Genomic DNA, 26,140 nt, shown 5'->3' on the forward strand with positions numbered 1-26,140 from the left:
CATGTGTTTGTGAGAACAAGATTTATATTTTTTATAGAAGGTGTTAAGAAGATATAACAAAAAGTATTACATAACTCTATTTATAGATTAACAGATTGATAAGCGAAGAACTTAAGTCATTGATATCTTAACTTTGATCGTATTCCTGATTTCTTAGATGCAACTAAATATGAGACTTTGACTCTTATATTCTTTTAATAAAGTTTAATTCAAATAGGCCTTGCATAGTTGATTAAATTCAAGTAATTATTACTTCTGAAAACAGATTCAAATGATTGTAAGTACTCTCTTTGCTAGGTTTCAGGCTTTTAAAGACAAATATATCCAATTTTGCTAGCAAATACAAATATTTTTAGCTCAAGTCCAGTTATATGATGATATTTGAGCAAGACGCACTCAAATATACTCGAAAAATTAAATTTATTTGTCTTCAAAAGCCTCAAAAATTGCAAAGAAAACAGATGAGATTATTTAAACCAGTTTTCAGAAGTATTAATTACATGAATCTAATAGACTATACAAGACCCTTTCAAATACCCTTCTTAAAAGAGTAAGAGTCAAAATTTTATATTAAGTTGCGTCTTAAAAACTCGCAATATAATCAGAGTTTAGAGATCAAAAGCTTGAATTTTTCACTCATCATTTTGATAACTTGTAAATATATTTATGTAATACTCTTTGTTATTTCTTCTACATGCCTTTTATAAAAACGTCAGTCTTGGACTCGACAATACATGCATATTTTATTATTTTTCAGCTAAATATTCAAAAGTATAGTACACATAAGTGTCATCGAAAGGACTATCAGATTAAAAAAAAGTAACATTTTTTGTTTTATTAATACATTATTGTGTTTATTGTGATACGAATAAATATACTACAGTCATCGTAAAAAAGAGCTAAATATTTTATAAAATAGGCCCAATTTATACAGAAATCCATTCAAGTTCACGTAGGGTTGGTTATGTAACATTTAGACGTAAAGATTCGTAATATTTGTTGTAATAGTTTTGGTCGTAAATAGCTACGATCATGATATCCCTGGTGATTCTGCCAGAATATCCATGAATGCATTTGATATCAACATACCAGAACAACAACATTAAGACAACAGCATACCAAATGAAAGCGTTTAACTCATAGAGAGAGTTAAAACTGCTCTTTACATTGCTCTGCGCACGCATTGGTACATGCTTAAAAAACTTTACGACACCCTAGCCTTGGTGTAAGTGTACATTTTTTAAAATGTTTTCCGAATGATTCGCCTTATACAACGTTGTTTATTAATTTTTTTCGTTTATTTGCAAATTTCTCACATGATACTTGTTTTTGATAGTAACTGTTTGAAAGAGTCAACGACAAGTTGTTACAAATTTATAGAAATAACTAAAATTTTTTGTATAGACAACTAGTAACATAAAATAATATTTCACATGAGACCTTTTTTGAATATATTTACAAGCATCCAGAGGCAGCAGGACTCGTTATACTCGTATGCATAAGAACAAGTAAGATGCGACAGTGTTATGTACTATTTCCACCTCTGACGAGATCTATTGTAGAATTTATCCATCGTATTTAAACCTATGCAGGATGGGGGTATTTTGGAAATTACACAAGAGGACGACAACGATTTCGCGCCATACCGGATGCTAATGGCTGTCAGCAGTTGGCTTTTCTTTATCTGGAATGTTACTTGTCAACTGTACTTTTAATGTCACTCCCACTGTAGCTGTTTGCTGTTAACTATTAACTGTTGTAGATATAAAATAAAACCATATATGTGTATTTTTATTTAATATACAAAATTATTTAGAGAAATAATAGTTGTATACAGTATTAGTAATGTATCACAGTATCATTAGCATTTTGATTATCGTTTTTGGCTATAAAAAATTCATTAATTTATTCAATGATCCTACTCTAACAAACGAACATGAAATGGAAGTCCACTGTCAGGGTATTCAAAAATGTTTATCAAGAAGCTCTGAACGTCCAAAACGTCATTCTGTTATAATTAACCATTTATCATTTTTAGATACTTCCAATTTTCTACGAATTAATGAGCCAGAAAGCTGAAGTTGTATATTTGTTTTGTATAAGAAAATTTGCTGAAATCTTATCCTGTCCATTAAATTATACATAAAAAATTTAGATAGATGCAAGACATTTCATTTTCAGACTGCCAATTTTCAAATCAAAAGACTTGGTCAAAAAAACATTATTGCTGAAAACCAGGAGATCCGCATCGTAATTGGAAACTTTTTAGCTCTTTTATTTCTACCATGGCAAGACATAGAAGCTGTTTTGAAGGGAACGCACTAAGTTTAACACCAGGAGTATCAGCAATACTAGCAAGTTTCCTGAACTACTTTGAACGCCAGTGATTGCGAGGCGTGAGATCAGAAGGCTTTTCAGTATTTGTTCTGGAAAGGAGGACAAGTAATGTAATCAATAGTTATCACTTTCGACTAAATAGTGCCATAAAACGTCATCCTTCAACCTGGGAGTTAATTGGTATTCATGTATTTTTCTTATATTCATGGCAATCATGCAAATACATTTCACAATTTTAATGCTGCACTTAAATTTGAAATTATGTTTGCGTGTAACAGCTAGATTACTACGCATATAAGACGATTGAGTGAGGGCTTACAAGTAAGCTAAAGTCCTATGCACCCCTCTTGTTTTTGGAACGTTCAATTAAATAAGGGTTTGTTACACTATCAATTTAACATTATTATCAAATGCCTGATTTTTAAATATTGATGTTTTAAAAAATCGAAATAATATGCTTAGTATTTATAAAACCCAAAAAGATTAAAACGACCGATTATTTAACACTTTTCTAATTAGTTGTATTTTTAAATAATTCATATAGTTTTTATGTCTCTGTTGCTTGTACAGTTTGGAGACTATATGCAGCACATCTTCCAATGACCGATGAACTTATGCCAATTGTGATCTACCTAAAAGGCGATATAAGAATGCACACACAAGCTAATGAGCGCCTTAAAAATAAGATCAGTGCCTGATATGATGAAGTATTTGAATACTTTCCGAATAGTACGTCAAAAATATTGTTAGCATAATTATACTATGAAAAATACTTGTAAATTGTCAAAAAAATGTTTTAAAAAGCAAATTAATATTTAATTTTTATGTAATCGCCACTATACAACAATTATTCCATAGATGGATTGGATCCTAAATTTGATGTAGCAATAGTACAACAAGACAGAATCTTGCCTAAAGATTTGGAGAGGATCCGAGGCATACTTAACAACCGAAACTATCGGCAGAATGTGTCTATTGGTACGTAATATAATGTCCATTAACAACTAGCATTTAACTTTGTGTCAACGTATAAGTATTAACGTTATTGCTATACGACTAGCTTTGACGACAAATTTAGGTAAATAAAACTTCAAGGAATTTTGAGCAGAAATCCATACACAACTTCTAAATGGGAGAAATAATAGAAATCAGTGATCTTTAATTGCACTGATTGACCAGGCAGTACTCGTACACAATGATGCACCAGAAGCTCCACTGGTAGAGTAAACGATCAAAGTTGAAGAACTCGAGCATGATATAATGCGGGGTGCTCCTGTTTTAAATGTGGATGTGCAACAAGAAACTCTTGCTGACAACGCAGTTATAAATGATATGCCAATAATAAACAGAGGAAGGAACCATGGTCGAGTATAGAATGAGCTTAATGCTCCACCACATAGTACGTTGTTACTCGTTCGCGCGAATATTTCAATAATTTATGCCCAAATTTTTAATATTATAACTATATTTATACGTTTAATGTACCAAATGATTTTCATTTTAGATCCTCCCTCCTGCGTGTGCTGTCTGACTAATCCATCACTTTATACTCTTGTGCCATGCGGCCATCGCTGTTGTTGTGCTAACTGAGTGGCTCAGGTAATTCCTAACAATCCTGTCAGATGCCTTGTATGCTGTATCCCATCTGATTCTTATGTCAGAGTTTTTAATTTGTAACTTGATAAAAACATAATAATTTACATCATTTTTATTATACTTGTATCATTAAGAGAAGTACTGCATCCTCAATCCACGTTGTGAGTATAGACTCTGATAGTGTGTTTGTAGAATAACTTTACTAAACTTTCGTTGTATTACACTATGTTTATAACGTCATCGTTTTAATTAGTAACAAACAACAGGATAATATATGAAGGAGATCTGCAAACGATGTTTGAAGTTCGCACCTTTCTGCTTGGGATAGCAGTATACATCCTACAGTTCATTTGACTTTACTAAACATTTTGTACTATTAATAATCACTATGTAATGTAATATAATATAAGTATTTGTATGTAAAAAATGTATTGCTGGAGCTCATTGTACATGTTACAACAATAAAGAATTTTAGATGTCTTACGAACCATCGGACCACGGTTTCTTATAGGTACGAGCGAAGTAAGTAAAGGCAGAGAGCATGCGTTACCTAGCCTCTCAAGCTACAAGAACCACAGCCTTAACCACTGTGCTATCGTGACCATATATCAACAGTTATTATTTAATTCAATTTTTGTTATTTAAATAGTATAAATTAAAATAATATAACTGAAAATGCCTTATCAGTTGTTTTATTACTTATAAATTCTTAAGTCTCATACGACTGCATATCGAGTAGATAATACCTTAAAGCCATCTGCTGGCCATCAGGAATTTTTCGTGTATCTGTGCGTCTGTTTCTGGAAAAGCAGGTGTCTTTAATTATCTGGTTAATAGAATGATAAAATAATATTAACTACATTTTACAAACTTTTTAGTTCTCCTTTTTATTAAAAACTTAGATGATTAAAAAAAAAAAAAAAAAAAAAAAAAAAAAAAAAAAAAAAAAAAAAAAAAAGATATTTAGTTAAAATGTTCTTTGTTTCACCCATCTTTAAAAATAGACTATTATACTTTTAATATCTAAGATTTGACTTAATTTAAAAATTGTTTTGGAATTTGTAGAATTCCTTGAGATTCAACTGCTCTCTTGACACCCCCCCCCCCCATGAGATGATTAGGTTTAACACCCTTTACACGAAAATGGAAGATGATACCTGTAAGAATCGAATGCAAAAACAAATATAATACAATAATTATCTTAAAAAGCATAAATAAGGCAGCCAATATAAATAAAATAGACAATAAGGTTAAAAAACATCCGCAGTGACATTGATAACAGTTTACTTAATCTGTTGCAGAGTTTAAAACGAGATAGAGGTTCAGAAAATTTCTTGTTTGATTACACACTGATAAATAATTTTTGGTACGCACCACTCGCATATAGAGATAAAGAAAGCCACAAAAAGAGAAACAATAAGGATTGTTTTAAATTCATTTATATAAATTAAAATTTAACCACATATGTTAACCTAACTCAAAAAATATAATTATACTGACTTTTAAAGTAGGTGATAAGTAGTTTTTTAAGAACCAAAACTTAACAAGGCTTTTAGTGTTTTTTACTATGCTGAGCACCATAATTTTTAAAAATCTCTCATATAAATGTCCTGAAGCTAGAGAAAAAATGTTAACTTTTTCTTCTTGTTCATCTTTATCATCTAAACTTGCAAATGTCCTGAAAAAGAAGAAAAAAATAGAAAAATTATAAATATTTCTTTAGATATATTTATGTCAATATATAAAAATTTATCATAGCACAAATAAATTTGCAAGTACAATCTAAAAAAGTATTTTGCAGTCTAGCGATGACCAACTACAAATGGTAACTACAATAACATATTAATTACTGTAACTTAAGAAAATTCATTGATATAAAAAGGCTTTTCCACTAACATTTACATGTGTCCATGTAAAAAAACCATTCTCCCTAGAGAACAGTTTCACTTGAAAATAACGGACGAAAAAAATCATAAGTGCTTGTAAAACGTAAAAGAAGCTCAAAAAATACGAGTGCAATAATCCTCTCTGAACAAAATAGTATTAATGTTTAGTAACTATGTGTACATTAAAGTGTTCAGAGAGCCACAACCAATCACTCTTGATCGAAGTTTTTGCATATGTTGTGTCAAAATGTTGTATACACCACAAGTGCGGGTGATTGTCTACTTTTTGCAGTGGTATCGTAAGATACTTTTCTTTATCTGGTAGAATATACAAATTTTTTTATCATTCAAGAAATGCATTTTTTTTTTTTTTTTTATTTATTTGAATAGATTGTGAAGGTTCACTAATAAAAATGAATATTAATAAAAAAAAAAGAAGAATGAAAAATAAATGTTGAAATCTACAGAAAATACAAACATATTATTTATGCAAGAAGTGTTGCTTATTATACGGTAATGTAATATTCTACAATTATATTACTGATGTTTAGTTTCATAATAAAATATTTCAGAGCCCAGTCTCAGATTGATAATTTGATTTAATTTAATAATTAAATTACTACTGAGAAATTCAAGCTTCGATAGCTTAATGGTTGATGTGCTAGCCTTGAGATTTGAGCCTTGATGAGCCCTAATATCTGTCACACACATGTATGTGTGTATGTTATTTGATTTTAAAATTCATTTTATTAGCAAACTACGACGAGACATAAGCTTTTAGTGTACATATAAATGTGTTAATGTAGATTATCTGCTGTTATTATTTATACGTTATTAACATGGTAAATGTATGCAGACGTCATTTCCATTATTTTGACTTGTCTTTTTTTATGTAGAGACCCCACCGTCTTCCACCAACCTCAAACACACTTAAATATTCACTTTTAAGTATATTTTTTGTATATACTTTACAATGCCGTAGACGCAAATAAATGAGCTTTATTTATATGAAAAATCAATTATTAATGACTTAAATAACTTTAAGTAGAATTAAATATAAATATAAATAACACCTACTAATACTATAATACAAATTATGCAAATATTGCTCTACTGAGGTCAACTTATAAAATCAGTCAAGTAATTTGTTATCTACCCTACTCCAAGCAAAAATTTTCTCAAGTAGTAAAAATATATTTTCTACGTAAATTTTTTTGTTCACCGCCTGAAAAACGATGAAATAACAAATAAGTGTAGGGGTAGGTAGATTAACCATGAAGGGGAGCAGAGCCCCAGTAGTATATATGTGTGGGCGCGCAACCATTTCACAGCTGCGTGTATGCGAAACGAAGGGTGTGCAGTATCACTGATGTACAGTCAGTTTTGTTGTGGCTGTTGGCGCGCGTGTATGCTATCCTCTGTACTTATTGTAACAACGTTTGTCAAGTCCAAAAAAGTTGGCTTCTGTCAGTTAAATAAACAGTTTAGTTTAATAATCATCTTAATTCTTATTTTTTCACTTTAGCACACTCTTCTGGTTGCGGACCCCTTACGCTTAGCACCAGATGTTTTTTTCTTGCTTTTTAAAGGCCTTTTTCCCTGCCCTTTTCTTGTGTGTGCCATGATGATGAACAAGACACCAACAGTGGCCAAGGAGTAGGAGAGACGACAACTACCTTAGCCAACACGGTGCCCTTGGCTGAGGTCGAGGATAAGGCGACGGACAGTGTCACGAAACGGACTTTTTTTCTAACAATATAATAACGCTAGCTGTGATCATCTGATTTAAACAACTTTCTTTGGAAGTTTTAGATAAAAGCCTAGAGAGTCTAGGAAAAATTGTTGGAATTGAAAAATAAATTCTTAGGATTATTAAAATAACCGTTAAGATGAAAAAATTTGTCATCTGGCACCTAAGTAGATATGTATTCATCAAATAGAATGAAAAATGACAAATAATTCCAGGATCAAACAACATTGGTTAGGTGGTGACAAAAAAAAAAGGGTTACTTCACAATGTACATAAGTTGAAACGTCAGAAAACCTATCAAAAAACTTTAATCAGATAATAGTACGTAGCTGAATCGAAATTTTCTGTAATTACCATGTTATTTTTCGATTCGAAATTTCTCAACGTTGTCCGCAGTTACAGAAAGTATAATGATAAGTTAAATATAGGAGAAAAATAAGACAATGAGAATGTGTCAGTAAATAAACCAGATACCGTTTTAAGATCGCGCAAAATATAAGAAGGGAGAAACAATCCTTACAACAGCTAGAATTCGGAGAAGGCTGTATGAGATTAAATCTATTAGGGAAAAAAAATCGGTTTTGAAATACATTAAAAGACTTAAAGAACTCGTAAGAAATGATAAAATAATAAGTACACCTGGCCTCTTTTTGAAGAAAAAAGTGCGAAATATTTTTCGGAGACTTCTGAAGGTCATCCTACAAGGATAGTATTGGCTACGTCGTAGGGTTATATGGCAGATAAACGTTAAATGGAACCGGATGAAAAAAGTGGTACACCTGTGTCACTGTTTATCAAGGCAAGGTCGTGGAACATAAGGGAACGAAGATGGTTGCAGCCGTGGCGAGGAACACTCAAATTTCCAAAACTTTAGGCAGAAAAGAGACTTCAGCAACGTCAGAAACGAGAACGATTACAAAAGGCACTGAGTTTCTGATTAGAATTGTAACACTTAAAAAAAATAAAATGTGTCAGGGTCAAATAAAGGTAAATCTCTGACACTGATCAAACCTCTCAAGACTGTTTTTAAGTTAAATTAATTTGAAATCAGTCTTAAGAGATTAATGTAAATTTATTGCTGATTCAGAAGCGACTGACTATTTAAAAAGTTAAAAAATTATCTTAAAATCTCAACAGAAGCCAAATTACAAAAATTAGAAGGGCCAAATCAGATCCATCCACAGATTTTAAACTGAAGGAAATGGGAAATCTGCTATGTTAAAATAGTAGTAACGAGGTTGAGTTCAAACAAAATAGTCTATTCTCACGATCAAGTCAGAAATTTACTGCGTCTACCGAGATTTGCAGACATGAATCTATCAATGTACTAAAAACCGTACTAGACTGTCGAAACAGAGTAGATCTAAGTTACAGTGCTTTTGACAACGTATTTTTAATACAAGATAAAAAGATTGATTAGATCAGAAATATTAAAACTGAATTTATATATAACTAAAGTGCGTAATCCATTCATTAAAAAAAGATAAAACATTTAGAAAGAGCTCCGATGACTAAGTATTTAGCGTGTTAGCCTCTTAGATAACGAAACTCGAGAAGTCGTGTGTTTCAGTCCTGAAGAAAATTATCAAAATTTTTTTTTTCGGGCCTTATCAATGAAATGAGTACCCTAAATGCAGGAAACTAACTTGTTAGATATTAGAAAAAAGATATTGACCTACTGCTGCTACGACTACCACAGCGAAGCGTTTTTCAATGCTCGTTATTCATATAATTTCATGTAGTAAATTTTTATTATTAATAGCAGTATTTTGTAATTACTAAAATATTTTTTTAATGTATTTTTGTACATAACGTTGTGTATAGTCATTATCGCGTAAAATTCTTTTAGCCACCACAATACCTCTCCTATTGTCAGATTCGTCAGACAAAAGAATAGCTTACTTTCAAAGATAAGGGATGGTTTAAATTTAAACTAATTAATCTATTGGACGAAATTGGTTCAACATATTAATTCGTAGTTATTTTCAAGTTTCTAGATGGAATTGTAATTTCTAAGAAACTTATAGAATTGTTTTTCTCTACTTCGCAAATGAATTTTAAGCGATTGTCCTGCTCCAAAAGTATTTTACTTGATTCTTATATGCACATATAAGAGTGTCTTAAATGTATTTTTCATATATCAAGGGAACGGAATGATGATTTACTTCAATGAATACATATAAAATTAATTCTTCTTTTTTTTCTTACTTTGAGCTCATAAATTTTTTTTTTTTTTTTAACTGCCATTTTTTTGCCACAATATTTTTTATTTTTTCCGTATTTGCCACTTTTAACATCACTTTAAGGCTTCTCCCTTTTTCTTCATTATTTTTCAAATTTATATATGAGTTTGAAGCCCTGTTTTTATTAGAACTTCTTAAATTTAGTTCCTTCTGCATCTTTTTATTAAATTCCTCTGAATTTTAATTTTTTTCTATTGCACTTGTTTTCTAAAAACATGCTTGGTCAGCACGCATTCTGATATTTTCATTTTCTCTTTCAGTTCTCTTAGCTTTGGTTGCCACTTTCTCTTAAACCTTGCTGCTCTCTTTCCACTGTCTCATCGATGTCGTCTAACAGCTCTCTCTCCAAAGTCTCTCTCGTTTCTGTTGTCCTTATCTCCACTGCTGCTACCTGTTGATTTTTCCTTGAAATAATCTAGTTAGTCCTTGTAGTTATCTGACCTCTGTTCTCGGCTCCCACTTCCTTGCTTATCGACCTCTTTTTTCTATTCTTTTCTAGCAAACGCGTCTGCAAACTTTTCTCCACTCATTTTATTTTCAACAGTGTCTTTTATTTTTTCCACTAGCTACTCTACTTTCGCATCATTTGACTCTCTTTTTCGTTCTGTTTTCACAGCCAGCGTAACTTCTTTTTTTACTAGCGAGTATTTAACATTTTTCCTGCGGTTTACTTTTACCTCGAAACCAATACTTTCGTACTTAAAAAATTTTTTCATGTCCGTTTTATCAGTTATCTTTTTGTCATTCTCCATTCCATAAGCTTCTTTTACTTGCTTAGGTCTGCCTCTACCCCTTTTTGTAATACTCATTCACTTTCGCTCACCGTTTTTTGACTCCTCCTTTTTCATTCCCACCGTAATTGCCATTTTTTCGTGTGAATCTAACCTCACTAATAGTTACCTGTTTATTTTTTTTACTTGGGCTACGCACGCACTTACTTGATATAACACTTACTAGTAAATCTTTGAACTTACTTTACTTTTTTTGTTTTTTCACCTTTTTCTTAAATAGTTCCGACCTTTGTGCCAGCTCTTTTTTGCGAAGCACTCTGCACGAACGTGTTACTCATGCACCCACATCTCGAGACCCTGCATCTATCTTATATTATTTTTAATCTACTTTATTATTTAACTTCGATAAAACAAAGCATTTCGCTATCGTTTTATCAAATCAGATTCATCACATTTAATTTGGGTACAAATTTTGAAAATAAATAAGCTAAGTAAATATAATGAATCTTAAAATTAATAAATCACGAGTTTTGTAGAATTCCCCACCACTCCCACAGCCTCTCACACCTAACGGAGACCCAACTTATGTTTACAGACCCCGATGTGTATACATAAGTTTGCGTGACGTATATCTATGTATATACATTTCATTCATTTATGTATGTGTATACATTCTATTCATGTAAGTATATAGACACATTTTATTCATATAAGTTTGGATTTTGTATTATTTTTTATGCACAGATATATATGTATGTATGCATGTATTACATATTTACTTATATACCTTACAACCATGTCCACACAGATCCCTGTTGGCCCAACGCCCTCCCTCTCTCACTACTAGCGAAGTAAGATTCTGTCGTTTTCTCCATTATTTAAACTTACTTTTTGTTTGAATCCCTACTACTCCCACAACCCCTACAGTCCTTTAGTGCCCACCACATACCCCCCCTTACTCCACGCTAAATTTATCTTAACACCTTCTATATACCCCTACATCTCACCTCACCCATTTTGTGGACTCCTACTGACACTCTTTTAACTTTCACGAATCTCGAGATCTACTTATGCACATACATGTACACTTATTAGTTTACTAACAGATAAGGATGAGACACAAATTTTAAAATTAACTAATACATATCTGTATACATATAAGTAAATATAATTTGCTAGTAACATACATATCATTATACATCCTTAAATACTTAGGTGTTAATACATATTCTTCTACATTTTGTCACGTTTCTCCGGATGCTAAAAGACAAGACTGTGCAATTTATTTATTTACAAAATTAGGAGTAAAAATATTAACTGATTTATCTAAATTTTATTTTAATTTATACATAACTATAAAGTTTTTGGTGCACTAAGCTTTTTTCAGAAATATAGGTAACAAATTATGTAAAATATTTCATTTATTTATTGGTTTTGTATGATATGATACTAGTACATACATAAATTTGAATAACACAAAAGTATACAAAAATACCAACTGTAGAAGTATTTCCTTATTAGGGAGGCTCATTGTTGTGAACCAGCTCACAAAACCAGTCAAGTAATTTCATTAACATTTATTGCACTGTTAGATGTTGACGTTTTTAAAACAAAGTTTTTAAATTATTCGTATTTCAAGTAAAATACAGTAAAATTAAAATAGAATTTTTTTTCAAAAGTTAAAAAATTGAGAAAGTGTACGTAAAATTTAGAGCAGTAGGTTAATTCGGAAACTGTTTGCTGATCCCTATCGAAATTGTTTTAAGGGAAGAAAATTTGTGAATGGTGGGGAGTCTGAATAAAAAACAAGCTAAATTGTAGTCGAGCATTGGTGGCCAATAGAGATTTGTGGAAGATTGCGGGCTACGAGAGCTAGTAAGGGGTAGTGTGGGATTGTAGCAAAGTTGAGATAAAATGCCCTACTCAAATCACGATATAACATAGGTAAAAGTATCCATGCATTAAGATATTGCTATTGATCGAAAAGTAATTTTGAAAAAAATTTTAATCTCACCAGAGAGCATTCAAAAATTTTAGAAAAATTATAAAAAAAAAAAATACAGTAGCCACTAAGTACAAACATTTACATCGAATTACATACGTAGACAAAACCACCAAACTACAAAACGATTTTTTTACTTAAAAATGATTTCAAAAACATGCATACAATAAACAATTAACAGTAGGATGTGTTGCTATGATAGTTTTAAATTTTAATTTATGTATGTACTCCGTGGAATTACCACATAGCTATCCCAAGGAAGAATTTCGAAATTAACTCTTTGATTTTATTGATCGGATAGTAAGTCCATCATTTTCTTTCTCTAGAAAATTTTGGCTGAAGTACTAGTAAAATTAAGATTACTTAACAAAAAATGAAAAACTTACTATGTTTTGATGTAATAGATACTGACTGTCTTACATATTAGATTACGAGAATTTTAGTCTATTGTGATGTAGAGAAAAATTGGCTACACAATTTTTTATACATTTTTGTACCACAATTAAATACATCCGTTTTAATCATTTTAAATATAATTGGAGAAAAATTCAAAATTAATATCATAAGAGGTTATTAGATGTAATCACTAATAGAGCACGTAATATAACGAGAATTTTTAAAATTAAAGGGAAACAATTGGAAATCTTTTTGTACTGTTATCAGAATATGTAGAAAGTCTAAGTTATTTTTTTTTACCGGGTTACTGGGACAGCCTATTAGCCTAGTCACCACCTATATGTGAGAGTGTTTTACCGAACCCATTTACCAATCTCCTAAGGTGGTCTATCACCCACTACTTTTTAGATTGAGTTTTGTTAAAAAAAAAGTATGTTATAGATTAAATCTTTTTTTTCGGAATAAATTATAAAAAAATATTTCTACCACATTGGTACTTGAGATAATAAAGTTGCAAGTTTAAAATTTTAGCACAAGTTACAATAGGACTTTTCGAATACAGGCGAAAAGAGCTACTTAAGTAACTAAGAAAATCCTGAGAAATTTACCGTTAAAAAACTTACAATTTGTACTCTCTTATACAATTTTAAAACTGTTGGGTCGCCAGTATAAATACAAAATAATGACTCACTCAACAATGGTCATGTAACTTGTCTACTGCATACGTGAATGTCTCAAATATTTTGCAAAAGAGCAGCACATGTATACAGCCATATGCGAGTGTGCGTGTATAGCAAATATATGACTATCGCGAGCTGATTGACACTATTGCCACATCTCAGCAAAATGTAATAATAAGCCTTTTTAACATTTAAGCGTTATGCGTATTTTAAATGGACTAACAGATGATGTATTGTAGATAGGCCTGTGGGTGATAGACTAACTTAATTAAATATCATACCTATTATACCATGGGCACAGTGGGAATTCTCCAGTAAAACATCTTACTACTCAAGCTGGTACTCTCTCGACGACTGGTGCATCAGAGGCACTAACCACTGTGTAGCCTTTTTCCAGAGGAGACTCCGTAATTTAGGAAGTTTACTCCTCGCCAGTTAAGCCAGTGGTCTTTGACGAAGCATCGGCGCCTGACATCGGGTACGCTTATCTCTACCTATAAATCCTAACACTGATTCGTATACACTAAGGCCCAAAGACCTGTTAGGTAAGGAATAAGCCCTGGAATAACTCTAAGGGAAATTTTCACGGAAAAACTCGCCCCGAAACAGCTGGGATTTTATCGAAGTTTTTTCGGTAAAAACAGTTTGGAAAAAAACTGAACTCACAGGAAATATAATTCACGACCCCTAGAACGGTATTGTATCAGTAACAAGCATCAGTATCACCAATCCGCAGCTTTTTTTAAGTCCAATATGTGAGCAGAAAAACTATCGAGATGTAACAGCTATAATGAGAAAATGTAGTAGACAAAATTATTTATAATAGTAACATGTTATAATAAATTGAAAACAATTACAGTGAATTGGAACAAAATTTCAAAAAAAAAAAAAAAAAAACGACACTAAATGATATTTAAAACATTATAGTTAGATTATTGTATTTTAAATTAATTTCGATTGCAGATCGTATTGAAAATTACATTATCGGTTAAGTGTTAGCATACGTTCTTACTATTAAATTTCAAAAACGTGTTTTACCTCATGCACCTATTTTAATAAATCTACATCCTGTTTAAAAAATATGACGCCTGAATGAATATGTACACTTATTTTTACTGAAATTTCTTCGGGTAATGCGAAACTTACAAAATTAGTCATAAAACGCATGCTTCACGGTCTTCATACAAAATACAGTCCTCGTGTGCCTTATTGTCATCAGAAATGTAAAAAAAATTTCGTAAAACCCTCTACAAACGTACTTTATTTTAAACTGCACTTAAAATAAACGGTTACCCACAATATAAAATAATAACTAGCACATCTGATATACATATTGATAAAATTTAAACAAAAAACAAAATTTGGGTAGGTAATTGAATGTTTGTACCTTATGATAAATTTGTATTGATAAAATATAAATGTTATACTACTGACAAATGTTGGGCATCAATTTAAAATGTAACATATATTTATAACCACATTCACAGAGGTATTGTTGAAGCATACTTTAAAATTCAAAATTCCAAAGACGAACGAACAGGAATATTTAATGAAATAAGTAGTTATATTAATGCTACTAGACATGTGTGTTTTATAATAGCAGCTTGGGGAAAACAAGAATTCTTAATTTGTGTTGTAAATTCAGCTGTCTGCCTTGAAAACAATAAAGAACCTATATTTGATAAAAATAATTTTGAAACTAGTGTAAATTTATCAACCACAAATAACTACTTCCGTATAATTTAACAAACAAGATTTTTTTTCAAAATTAATCAAGTATGGGATCATTTTAGAATACTACGTTTTCGATAGCTAACAAAAAATTTAGAGAAATAAAGGAAGTATAATGAAAAACATTGCAATAGGTAGACTCAAGAAAATATCCCTAAAAGATCATGAACGGTTTTTTTATTTTAAAACTTATTATAAATATCACAAATGGTGCAACTTCCTTCGAATGCATTAAAACATGTAAAAAAATTAAATACGTTTCAAGATACTGCAAGCGTAATTGATTCAATTGATCATGATTCTTAAATTGATACTTCCTTCAAAAAAGCATTTAGTTTAAGGTTCCCCTATCAATCAAGATAACTTTTTGCGTGGTTTTCAATTACAAAAAATATTCAAGTTAACAAAATACAAAATAAATATAAAAAAATACTACAAAATATTTTGCTGATAATAGAGATATCGAGCTCTTTCATGTATTAACTAAATTTTAAAATTAGACGATAAATCACGTAAATGTTTTAATCTAGCTTAACTGAAACAAGCTAAAATACACCAAATCTTATGGCTAAAGAAGTATGTTGTCTTAAAAAAATGTTTTACTCATTGTATATAATTTTAAATACTGGTTAAGAATAGTTATTTACGTAACAAGTGCGGAAAAGACGATTTCCCGCACGAGTCGTGATTGACTCACACTCGTGGCCGGTGACGGTAACTCGTGCTACGCACTCGTGTGCTCAACTGGCACTCGTTCCCGTCAACTTCGGTCACTCGTGCGAGTCAATCACGACTCGTGCGGAAAATCGTCCCGCACGAGTTGCGTACAAGTTTTTTTTGCCCTTGGGTGGTTTTGGGAGGCTGGTACTTGCTCGGGCGAAAAAGCAGTTTTCCGGAACTCGTTCGAAAAGTCTCCTTTACGAACCTCGTTACATCCCTCGCCTTCGGATCGGGCCGCAAACCTCTCGGTTCGCAAATAGAGACTTTTCAAACTCGTAGGAAAACTACTATTTCGCAATAAGTATTCGGAAAATAGGTGTTTTCCGCACTGATATTAGTGTGGAAAATCGATTTCCCCACATAATGTGCGGAAAAGGTGTGTGGAAAATTGATTTTCCACATTAATATCAGTGCGGAAAACACCTATTTTTCACACACTATTGCGAAATAGTAGTTTTCCTACGAGTTTGAAAAGTCTTTGTTTGCGAACCGAGAGGTTTGCGGCCCGAGCCAAAGGCGAGGTCCGTAATGAGGTTCATAAAGGAGACTTTTCGACCGAGTATCAGAAAACTGCTTTTTTGCCCGAGGAAGTCTCAGCCTCTCAAAACCACCCGAGGGCGGAAAAATATTTTATACAACTTTCAGAAATAATGAAGATTTTTTATTAACGGTTCTTGAGTTTGGAGAGAAACTTATTATTATAAAACATTAGGTTATTATTTTATTTCTTAAGGCGAAAAAAGTTTGTCAATGGCTGGGACTGGCATAGGATTAGTATTGCTTCTCAAAGGTATGGACATCTTATAGAACTTTCAGACTACTGTTAATAAGACTATAAGACTACAAAAAGCGTGTTTTTATAATTCAAAAACGATAAAAAAAATTACGAGTAAATAATTTGATTATTTAAAATGGAGCTTGAACGATTTAAAAATGGTTTGGAAAAAGTTGACTGAAATTTTAAAGATGTCTTTTATATAAAAATGTACGTCAGAGATAAATTAATTTTTTAAGGAGGAAATTTTCATTAACTTTTTTTATTATGAAAACACAGTAACAAAAGAATCATCATTCAAGAAACTATTAATTTATTATTTTTATGAACATTTGAAATTTAAAAATCGTATTTGTTCTTGTAATAAAGAATGGATATTAAAAAGTGTACGTTCAAAGATATTTAGTGATTCATATAATTATTCAGTTTATAGTGTTATGCTTACATTACATGATTAATACACCAGTTCCTTGAATAAAAGAATTCTTCAAAAATTAACGGTAAGAACTGTTACCTGTTAGAGCAAATATAATGCAACGTATAAAGGGGTTAATAAGTCAGGCACAGGTAAATCAGACAGTTTATGCAATGGTACTTGATTATAAATTACTAAATAATTTAAATACAACGTAGCAGCCACGGTAGCACCGAGGTTCAGGTTGTGGTTCTTATGGCTCGGGAGCTTGGTAACACATGCTCCCGAGTTCAAGACCTGGTTCTCACTCACTAAGCTCGCACCTCTGAGAATCTAGTTTCTCATGTGCGTATTCCCACTGTCTTACGATAATTTGGAAGCCATTTAAAGTAAGGTCCTCATTGCTGTGTAAGTGATTGACGTCAGAATTAAATCTGCGTATGGTTTTGAAATATGCTAATGATGATGGCATACACTTGCAGAGTAACACAGCAATGCAGAGCCTTTTGGGCATAATTCTCAAAAATGGCTGTGAAATGTATATGACTGATTCCGCCGTAACTGACTCAAAATAACTTCATATATGGACCCAAGTAATAGTTGCATGAAACATTTTTTTTCTACGTATTACGGCTCGTGTTCATGTTTAAAAAAACTTGTTGGAACGATTCAACTACAAGTTACTCCTATCAATAATTATTCAACATTTTATGATTTTTGAGGTGGACGGAAAGGACAATTTTATGGATCACTCTCTCAAAAATCATAATGACTGTTTAAAAAGAAAATGAATGTATTTAATAATTATTTGGTACATATTATCACTGTAGAGTACCATCGAATATCTTATAAGATATTCTAATTAATTCAGTATTGATAAATGAATGAATTATTTACAAAGAAATGACTAGATAGTAATTAATCTAAAACAGTAAAACTGGTCAATTTAATACCATTGAAAATCTTTGTACAAATTTTTCGCTACAGGAGCTCGTCCACTTCTCCTCACTGTTGCTTTTTTTATTAATTGTTTTGATTTTCGGTGGTTATTATTTACCTCTTCATGTGAGGCTTGAGCTATGTCATCTTAACATAATAGTCCTTTATGATAATGCTTACAATTTTCGCTAAGATCACAGTCAAAACAACCTAAACTATTGAATCGAATACAGTTAGAAAAATTTCTATTCCAGGTATACTGGAAAATCTTCCGTGTGCCTGTAAAAGGTTTCATATTACCTGGTAGTAGAGCTTCACAAGCATTTACTTCCTCTAACGTTATTTTAGATACATGCATTTTTTTTACGTTTTCATTAATTATTTTGAAAAAGCTTTCGAAATTAGCAACGTCAACACCGTACCTAATTTTATCATCTGCTATTCTTTTCACTGTACCCCCGATTCCATCGGCAGGTCCTTTTCCATGACCAGTTTCGCTAAAATTGTAAGTGATGTTTTCAACTTGAGGAAATAGTTGAGGAAGCAATTGAGTAATAATGAAAAACATAGTCTTATTTTTGTATTGATTAATTGCTCCATCACTTTTAAAATGAAGTGTATGGATATTTGGATATTCTCTTAAAAACGCAGATAAAACATTTTTTAAATGTGCAAAAGCCACAGGAGCGTCGTGGCGAAGGCAATTAGATATAGTGACAAAACTTTGAGTTGTGTTTTTGCGATAAAATACTCCTGTATGTAATGCTATTTGTTGTCGACTTGCACCAAAGTGAACAGATTGGACCTCTGTATGATATTTGCATGAGTAATTTTCACTGAAATCAATCAGGAGACCACACTCGTCTTCAGACAATGAGTCAATCAATGTTTTCCATCACGTTCCTTGATGTAATACTCTTAACTCATGAATAAATATACTACTTAGTTCATCTTCAAATAATGTGATGAGTTCTCTTAAATTAATCTCAATTGAAATCTTCCGAGCGATAGTGACAACTATATTCTTATTCGATTTAGCACTTTTCCTTGTTTCTTTTACACTGACCCACTTAAAATAAGTTACCTTATTGCTTATTTTCGCTGTAGAAAGATGAAAATCAATTTTTTTATCGCAACAATCTTTGCATATTCTAGATAAACAATCATCATTTTTATTCGAACAAACTAGTGCTTGTATAATTTTGTACGTCAAATTGTATTGTATCACATTGTGAGTATGTGGTGCTTGGACTAATAAAGCAAAATTTTAATGAATTATACAAGCACATGTCTCTCGAGCGTCTAATGAAGGCATAAAACAAAACTTTGGACGATATTTACAAAAAGTAGAATAACTAATAGCAGTAGACTTTTCTGTGCAGTATTCCGAGTACAGATCACTAAGACTAAAATTCAAATATTGTTTAGAAACTTTTTCGCCATTAATCAGGACAAATTTACTTTTACTCGGGTCAGTAGCACTGTTATTAACAAAAAAATCTTGCACTTCTTTCTGCACAATTTTACTGTGGCTTTTCAGTTTTCTTCGAGTGTTCAACGGCTCACTAATAGACTTAATATTTCTAAACTGGGGTACAATATTTCTTGCACGATTTAAAAGTTTATACTTTTTCATTATTTTTCCCATAATCACTGTACGATGAAACAGCTTGGCTTTCTGATCCCTTTGTGAAATGTATGACTCTCTGAACTGCAATCGTAGACTTTCAGCTAAGACCTGAAATAGTTTATGCTTAGTATAAAGTTGGTAAAACAAAATAATTATGTATCTACTAACTAATTTTTCTTGGATATCCTTATATGTAGTAGTTTTATCATGTAAGAAACTTTGCACACGGGATAAAGGTGAATTACTTTGGGGTAGAACAAGCCTTTCATTCATTCTTTTAACTTTTTTTCCAAGATTTTTGTACTTGTCAGACAAAGTGATGATTTTTCTTTTTAATATACTATTATTTTTAAAGCATAACTTTTTCATCGTTTTTGCTCGATTTTCACCAGAGACTTTTTGTTTACTACAAGCACCGCCACTACTTGGTATACCTGTAACTGTAGGTGTTTCATCTTCCTGTACAGACAACTGAGAAAATGTCAACAAAATTTCTGCGATTTGTGCCTCCTTTTTTTCTCATATCACTCTTCTCGCCAGACGCCACTTTTTTCGAATTGCTTTTTGTGCTCTGCTGGATAAATCATTGACTGATTTAACATTTGATCGTTCTTTGTCCGCCTGCTTTCTTCTTCTTTCTTTTTCACAATACTCATTGTATGCTTCGGGATCTTCTTTCAGTTTCAATCGTTGCCGTTTTTTTCTCTCTCTGTCCCACTCTAACCTCTTTTTTTTTGTTTTGATCTGAAATATATACATACAGGGTAGAGGTAGGACTAGCAATGTGAAAAGTATGACCAGCATAATGACGGTACATGTTATATGTACATAATCAGAGAAGAGAGGATAGAAATACAATCTAACTTAGAACTTGAAATCATCTTATTTACATTACCTCTTTTGATGTTCGAAGCAGCGAACCTTTCTTCTTGTGTGCCCTTTGTGATTTCAATCGAGACATGGTAGCCTGTTCAACTTTATGTTGTCTTGATGTCGTTCAATTTCCACGCGTGACTGGAGCCATTTTAAAAGTTTACCTGAGTAAAAATACCGTTCAAAGTATAGTATTCATTATTTTTGTATTAGGGTGGACGGAAGAGACATGGACGGAACGGACATTTCGACTTTCAAGTATTCTCACAGCTCGCAGGTGTAATATTAAGCTTTTTCCGCGCATAAAACATTTGAGCCCATTGTGTTTTATAAAACAATCTGCACTACGTACCTTTTTATGATCCACAAGTCACGTGCCAGTGCGGATGGAAAAGGTCCGAGACTTTTATCCTCGCGCAGTTCCAAAATTTGAGCGCTTGGTGGCACCATTTTAAATACAGACTGATAACGGCGCAGTCGATTGCTTACCTATATAGTATAGTTTAAATATCCACCGTTGCGTGGCGTCATCAATACACTGAGGCTGGTTGTCAAGGCCTACAGTGCGATGCACTACTTTCGACGATATTTTAGTGCCAAAATGTATTAAGACCTCTCGGACTGTTTATGATCGAATTTGGTTTAGATAATTCAGATCAAATAGGTAGATAATACCCTAAGGTTTTGGACGTGCCTCCGCATTTGGGATGTACGAGCTTCATGTTCACCCACAGAGAGTCGAAAGGTGAAAAAACTTAAAAGTGCTAGTGGACGGAAGGGACATTTTGACCCTTTTTTCGTAAATTTGACCACCAAAACGACTTTGAATGTTGTTTTTCATTAAAGGAGCAGAAAGAACACTACTTTTTACGTAAATTATCACCTTTACATTAATATATAAAACTGCATTACGCGCGTATGAGCCTAAAACATCGTCTGAGTCAGTTACGGCGGAATCAGTCATATATATATATATATATATATATACGTAGAGTGAAAAATAATGACTAGAGAAAAATCGGACCTAAAGTGTTTATCTTAAGAATAAATTTCAGCACTAGAAACAACTCTTTACTGCCTTTTATTTTATATCTTAAGCAATTCTCAATAGTTGCAGAATTTTCTATAACCATCAATAAATTTTAAGGTCATAGTTAATAATGTTGGTTAATACTTAAGAAAACCAGTATTCTCTTACGAAAAATAATACGTGGCTTTGTTAAGTTGCAGAAACTAAATTAACATATGTTCATTTGAGTTAGAAAATATGATGTGTAAATTAAAAATATTGTTTTGAAAGAAATTAAGAAAAAAAAAAATTAATTTAACCAGAAATTTTTATATGTACGAACAGACGTGACTTTTAACTTTTACTTCAAGTGATATTACATAAATTATTATTTTACTTCTTAATGATGATGATTAACAGGATGTATTTTTATTTTATAATAAAATTTTTTTGTGAGGAAGCTTCTCGTACATCACTGTAGAACATCTACAATGACCTTAATTTATTTTTTAATTCAGTGTTAATATAACCACTTAGTATACACCAATGCTTCAGACGAAGATTATGCCCTGATTGGTTCTGGATGAAAACTACGCACTTTTTTCTTATCCAGACGAGAACTACGCCCTTATCACGCGTGTGGACAAAAACTAATTAAAAAATTATCTTAATATTATTTACTGGACCCTTCTTCTGTTCTACTTTCCCTAGAACGAAAATACCGCACCAGATTTGCTGATTCATGCTTTTGATATCCAACAGCTACAAGTATATGATGAAAGAAGCTTACAGTGCTTGGGTTATAAGCTAGTGTTTGTGTTATAAGTTTTATCTTTACATTGAGATTCAGAAGGACGTAAATCTACAGACATCTTCATAAAAAAATTTTACGTTATCAACATTCTTACTAGGTTTAGCGGCTTCAGTATTTGGTGTTTTAGTGAGTGTTAAAAAAAAAAAAGATTTTTTTAAAGACTTCGTGGAGTGTAAGCTACAATAACTTTAGACAACGACTACATAATTATATTTAGCTATTTATCTAATTACAAACACAAATATAACATGAGCATAAATGAGTTTCACTTCATTCGGGCTCCAGAAAATATCAACATCTTCGGGCAGACTCGGAGAAGATGGAATAGTCTTCACCTCGACTTGAAAAAAAAGGTTTAGTTTTCGTCCGAACTTGAGAAAAGGGCATAGCCTTCGTTCAAGCTTTGAAGCAGGGCAAAGTCTTCGTCCAGGGTGTCAACACGTTTAAAAAAAATTATTTATAAAAAATTTCAACATATAAATCTCATCATGATATTCTACTGTTTGAAGATTTATATTATCAAAATTAAAATAGTAAGAAACTGAATTTAGTTTTACCAACAATCGTTTGCACATGATTGATTTATAACACTTGAATGTCAAACGATCAGGTAACATAAACAACATTTATTCTTGAGTTTTGGAGGAACCTATTTAATTATAAAAAAAAATTAATCAAATGAATAATTTATTAATGAGTATAATGTATAATCAAACCGAATCAAATTTTAAACAGTGAATGAAGATCAAAATTAAAGATAAACTACGAACCATAGTTAACAAGGAGGAGAAGGTTAATCTAAAAAAAATTGCTGGTTCGATTCTTAAGGAAAGTGTTTTTTTTTTTTTTTTCCTATAGGGTGTAGAATAAAGATCAAACTTAAAAAAATTTCTTCCTCCTGCGCTTTTGTAGTTTAGTGTAGTGCAGTAAAATGAGCGATATAAAATGAAAAATTTACAACAGTTACGCATTTTCTTAATATCATTTTCTACAATCGTCAATTTTAAAAATCTTAAATTCTAGTTTGATGTATGTTTCTCTTTCATATACAAAATTTATAGACTTTTCAGTCAAGTTAGAGGAGTGGGGGTTAGCACGAAGGGGGGCAGAGCCCTACTCATGTATATCTTATACTACATAGTTGTAAGACTTAATTCAGTCACCGACCCCCTCCCCCCCCTCTCACCGCACGAAATTGTGAATTTTTCTTTTAACCACCCCTCAAAATAAGAGAAAAAATCCTCGCCACCCCCTTCGTACCCTCTCTGATACCCTTTATAGTAATTATTAATCGTTATTTATAACTACCTGATAAGAATACCTAACAATACACGGTAAAATTATCATTTAAGTGATCACTTTATTAACATTATACATTTTTTTTGATTCTAAAAATTGACTTTGGTGTAAATAATTTTTTAAAATTATTTTTGTAAATAATGACATATTTCATACTAAAGTAAAATTTTTTATGGATACACTTCGTGTAAAGAATGCTTTAAAGAGAATAATGTGAAAAAGAAACAGAAAAAAAAATTTGGTCGGGAGTAGAAAGTAATCTCGTTAGAATGAGAATAATCTGTGACTGTTCACTAAAGAAAAAATTTTTAATTTTTAATTATAAACAATTACTTTCCATACTATATTTTCAATGGTTGACTTACTTTCAGAATCATTTTGTACAAATACTTTTTTAGAATTTTTACATCTTGAAAGCAATACATAAAGTTGGCCATGAAAAAATAAGTCTTTTATAATAAAATACTGATTTATGGAAACCTTGGCCCTGTGATTTATCAATTGTCATAGAAAATGCTAAAACCTAAGGACATTATTTTATGTATAATATAAACGGTAAAGATGAATTATTACCCGTATTCACTGCGATTCTTGGTATAAAAACTTTATTGCCTGATTTTTCTACAGTTATTATTTCGGCTTCAATGTTATTTTGAATAATTTAGTCATGCGAAGTCTAGTTCCATGGCACAAACCACCAAATATACTCAAGTTTTATATTAACATAACAATTGCACCCACTTTTGAATATAAAATATGTGGTGGTAAGCTATCATGTATATTATTGAGAGTTTTAATTAGAATATTTACATCTATATTATCATCCGTGCGATTACTACCTCTCTATTTTGCGTAATATATACTGTAATACGTATGTTCGATACCTTTAGTTACACTTAGAGTTTTATTGTTTAAAATGTAAGATAATTCATTGTGAGTTGTTACAATTACCTTGCTAAGATAATTATTTGTACCATCTTGATCTTCATACATTTTTTTTACAAGTGTTATCAATTTTTTATCTCTCAGGAATATTAAGCGATTTGATTGTTCCATTTCCAATCTTTATCAAGAACGAAGCAAATTCTTTATTAACGCAACGCATGTTATTTTTTCATCAAAAAGTTATTTTTTCTTAAGAATAAGTATTTTATAGTGTCGTTAATTATATTATTAAGGTTTTACACCCATGCTTGACTACTGAAAGTATTCTGACATTGCCTCCTGAAAAAAATAATTTACCACCAAACGGCAAGTCATTATAACTCAAGTCTTTTAATGTTTTGTCGAAAATTTCCAAAGCTTTTTTAGAAATCATTGAAGCATCATCCTAAATAACTACATCTACTTTATGTAATTTTTTTATCAGATTCATATTCTAAGAGAGAACTTTCAATGTTTGTCATATCTAACAATAATCGCAATGTTCTACGACTTGTCTTTCCTTTGAGTAATAAAATTTAAGCTATTTCAGTCCAAGCCATAAAAATAACTTTTTTTTCATCAATAAAAAATAACAAATTAACGTTTTGTACAAAAATGTCTTCCAAAATCTCCTGGATCATTAATAAAATATAATTTTGATGCGCTTTTAGTTATTTCATTGTAAATTTTTTTCATCACTATTAAGCTTAACGAAAAGATCTTTAAAATATGTTTCTAAATTCATAACTGGATCATTCGCTGTATTATCCTTGGATTGATAAGTTATTAATAAAGTTGGTTCTGGTAGTCCATAATTTTTGCATGATTTTTCTTCAAATTTGAAACACTCAATTCTCAATATTTTTTTATTTTTACGAAAGAAGTTTATCCTATTGCTTTCTATCATATATGCATACAAAAAAATTGTTGCGTTAATCTTCTAGCAAAAAGTATAGGACTTAAAATTTTACTGTTTAATCAATAAGAAGTTCTATACAAATAGTCTATGTATTGAATTGAGCCACAAGATAAACAACTCTTAGTGCTATTGCGATATTAGTTGTATAGAAATCATTATAGATACACATGAGGTGTGATCATTGTTACTATTTAAAAAAAAAATATGTGCTAGGTGATTATTTAATTTGATAAAAAACAATCCTATCCACTTTCGTTGAAAAAGTTACTCTATTACTAAGTTGTTGAGCATTAACGATTTTTATGATGGTGTGTCTTTGTTCAAACTTGACACCTCTTTAAAAGTTAAAGGTTCATCGACATACATAATTTCATAATATAAATTTCTAAGCGGATTTGAAAATTTTAAAAATCTCAGAGCTGTTGCACATGAAAATAAGAAATAATTTTACCTACGTCAAACTATAAAAGT

The 26,140-nt window shown here is 31.3% G+C and overlaps 1 protein-coding gene across 2 annotated transcripts in view; it reads right to left on the minus strand.

Moving 5' to 3' along the window:
• Nucleotides 1–26,140, minus strand: part of Uggt (UDP-glucose-glycoprotein glucosyltransferase) — a 544,975-nt gene that overhangs the window by 149,801 nt on the left and 369,034 nt on the right. For both annotated transcript variants that reach the window (XM_089592325.1, XM_089592324.1), the window contains one exon: nt 5,434–5,611. In XM_089592325.1, coding sequence (XP_089448451.1) covers nt 5,434–5,611 — 178 coding nt within the window. The remainder of the gene's footprint in view (nt 1–5,433; nt 5,612–26,140) is intronic.

The sequence above is a fragment of the Copidosoma floridanum genome, unplaced genomic scaffold (assembly GCF_036245765.1).
Source record: "Copidosoma floridanum isolate Cflo_tuat_1 unplaced genomic scaffold, Cflo_Japanese_pri ptg000016l, whole genome shotgun sequence".
Lineage (NCBI taxonomy): Eukaryota > Metazoa > Arthropoda > Insecta > Hymenoptera > Encyrtidae > Copidosoma > Copidosoma floridanum.